Below are 3,130 nucleotides of genomic sequence, written 5' to 3'. Positions count from 1 at the left end.
AAGAAAATGGAAGTCCCTTAGTCTAAAAAACAGTATTTTTCTTAATTTGGTAAATTATGAATTAAGAATTAAAAACGTATTCATGTTTGAGTCACAATTTATTGTTTTTATTAAATTAATAGCTCTGAAATTTAGAACTAATAAATTGTATACTTAGCCTAGATTGTCAATTACACTTTTTTATGATTTAATTAATTATCGAGTTATTTTTATTCAAGACTATTTAGTTTTTTCTACGCTTTAAAAAAATTCTTTGTCTAATGAATTTAAAATTCAAGAATTAATAATTTATCATGTTGCATCTACAATGCACTATTGTTTGATCTAAACCGTCATAATTCGGTCTCACCCGAATGGCTTAGATTTATTCTTATAACACAATAATTTTCTATAAGTACCCATTTGGTATAATTACATGCAATGTAAACATATGTATATTTATAGATATACAATTTATCTTCCCTGAGCCAGTTAAAATTTTCAGCCGTCATGACTGGACACATGAAACTTTCACATGTTGCTTTTGTTGACGCTATCCAGTGGTTTAGAGATTGGTCAAGTGGTATGCACCTTATTAAACAAAGAAATCACAAAAGCAATTCCAAACACAGACATTCAAAAAACGTTCCACTTGTTGAGTTTTTCCTCGTTCCAGATTTGTCAAACAGGCAGCCCTTCTATTGATCAGATCAAATCGGACGACCACCTAAAAAAATGTCGTGCGACCGATTCTCGCACCTCAAAGTAGTAACGCATTCTAGACTCCAGAGACTCTTCAACGCAACGCCAGATATCCGCACGCCACAGAAATGTGGGCCAGGCATACTGCTGGCCCCACCAGTCGGTCTCTCCATTGCTGGAAGCTTCCCGGTCAAAACTGTCATACGGCCCCACAGAACCCAACCGCCAATCTCCGGACACATCCAGAATCGCAACTGCTCTCCATCCACCTCACGTACAAACGCAACGCGTGCACCGAAAATTCTTCGCGGATGACCTGTACACGGGACGCGCGCGGGTGCACACCTATACTATAATAAAAACTGCGACCTCACAATTTTTCGCGAGGAGAGGAGAGCAACACAGTTTTCTTTCCCTGATCGATCGATTACTCGAGGCGATACCGCGTTAGATCGATCGATCGATCTTCGTTTAGTTTCTGGATGGAGCGGAGCAGCTCGTTCGGCACGTCGTGGGCCGACCAGTGGGACTATGGCGGCGACCCGAGCCCGCGGGCGGCGGCGCGGCGGGACGGCCACGGCGGCGGCAAGAAGCAGGGCGGCGTGGAGAAGACCAAGGCGGCGGCGGCGACGGGGCTGAGGAAGGTGAAGGAGGGCACGGCGCACGGGTTCCAGTGGATCAAGGACAAATGCCAGAAGAAGAACGCCGGCGGCGGCAAGAAGCAGCAGGCTGACGAGGAATCGGGGATCGCTGGGTACTAGGCTGTTTTTACTGTCAGACCAACGATTTGGTTGGTTGATTTGGTAGACGCAGTTTTATTCGTAGGGTTGTGCTTATGCATGTGTGTATAGTAATAGTTGGGGCATGCCAGCTTATTTGCTGGATTTTGTATAGGAACTTCCTCCGTTTCACAATATAAGTCATTCTAGCATTTCTCATATTTATATTGATATTAATAAATCTAGACTACCTACATCAATATAAATGTGAGAAATGCTAAATGACTTACATTGTGCAACGAAGGGAGTACCTTCATGTAGATGGACATGTGAATCAATATCGATTGATTCGTTGTTTTTTTAGCGCATCGCTCTCGGTTGATATGATAAATTTTGATGTTGATCGGTTACAACTTACAACACCGTAGTATCACCCAAAAGATAGGATGCGTCGTGATCATTTTCACTTTTATCTGTTCTGCAAGATGTAGCTTGATGATTTGCGAGGACACTTCAAAACTGAATCTTTGCCTGAGGCTAAACCATCCGGCCTAACCTGCTCCCACCTGAGTGGCTGAGTACCTGACCTTCGGTCGCCTTCACCTGTGGTCGACTGTCGATGGGTCGGCGCCGGTGATGTGGATTTCCGGTGGAACACAGAAAGCAGATAACGAGTGAAATCGACATGACATATTTTTGTCAAGGAAAAACTATGAATGGTACCGCATCAGAATTCCAGTACTGCTTTGAATACCAGATCAGTACTGTACAACATCAGCAGTTCAGCACTTTAGTACAGTTTTGAATTAGATGGATAGTATATACTTAGGATTTGAATACCAAATCAGTACTGTACAACAACAGCACTAAAATGTTTCGAATTAGATGAACATATATATGCTTACTTTTCAAAGTTCATAATGGGGCAATAGCACTATTGGGATGGAGAAACTAACAGGAAAAGGACATATGGTAGGTAGGTAGGTAAGTTGATCCCTGGATAGGTTTAACCTCAACAACACTAATTTCTCACCGAAAACTCCTAAAGGGAGCTGGAAAAACAAAAAGAAGAACATTCTTCAGTGTCAATGGTTACCTTACCAGTCGATACCAGCTGAAAATTTCACCACCATAACTCATGTACTGATCTTATGAAAAGATAAACCATGTACTACTAATCGATCTGTCTATGTGATGTGTTTAACTACTTAAATTTCCCCGAAAAAACTGATAGTGAAATTCATATTGCAGAAAAGACAAGCAAACAGGACAACATCTGTTCCCACTGATATGGCTATTATCTAGGTGCTAGCTGATGTGGAGTTCACTCATCTTCATTTCCCAGCGTAAGCATTGTGGGTTCCTTTTTCCATGTACTTCCTGCATGATGAGCTGATTGCAGTTCCTAACTTGTTTTATTGCACTAGTTGCAAATCTATATTAGTATTACAAATATTTTAAGATCCAGCGTCCCAGACGTTGCCAGCTCTCCTCTGAAACGTTGTTTCAACAAAGTTCAGACCAAATTCTCGAGCCATCGCCGTTTGATGCTCACAGCCATAGGTCATCCCCATCCGATCCTTTTCTCCTTTTGCCTATACCCTTTTGGTTACTAGATGGCCAGTTAAATTCTTGCAAACTGCACATCCAATTCAGCATTCACTAGCTTCACAAAGGTTCATCTTATTTATTCTGCGAAAATGACAAGTAGTGGCATCAAAAGTTCACTA

The 3,130-nt window shown here is 41.7% G+C and overlaps 1 protein-coding gene across 1 annotated transcript; it reads left to right on the top strand.

Moving 5' to 3' along the window:
- Window positions 1-1,030: 1,030 nt before the first annotated feature.
- On the top strand, window positions 1,031-1,625 carry LOC127763974 (uncharacterized). Its single transcript, XM_052288778.1, has one exon. The coding sequence runs from the start codon at window positions 1,164-1,166 to the stop codon at window positions 1,440-1,442; it is 279 nt and encodes a 92-aa protein (XP_052144738.1). The 5' UTR covers window positions 1,031-1,163; the 3' UTR covers window positions 1,443-1,625.
- The last annotated feature ends 1,505 nt before the right edge of the window (window positions 1,626-3,130 follow it).

The sequence above is a fragment of the Oryza glaberrima genome, chromosome 2 (genome assembly GCF_000147395.1).
Source record: "Oryza glaberrima chromosome 2, OglaRS2, whole genome shotgun sequence".
In the NCBI taxonomy this organism is placed as follows: domain Eukaryota; kingdom Viridiplantae; phylum Streptophyta; class Magnoliopsida; order Poales; family Poaceae; genus Oryza; species Oryza glaberrima.
This window is presented reverse-complemented; position numbering and strand designations above follow the sequence as displayed.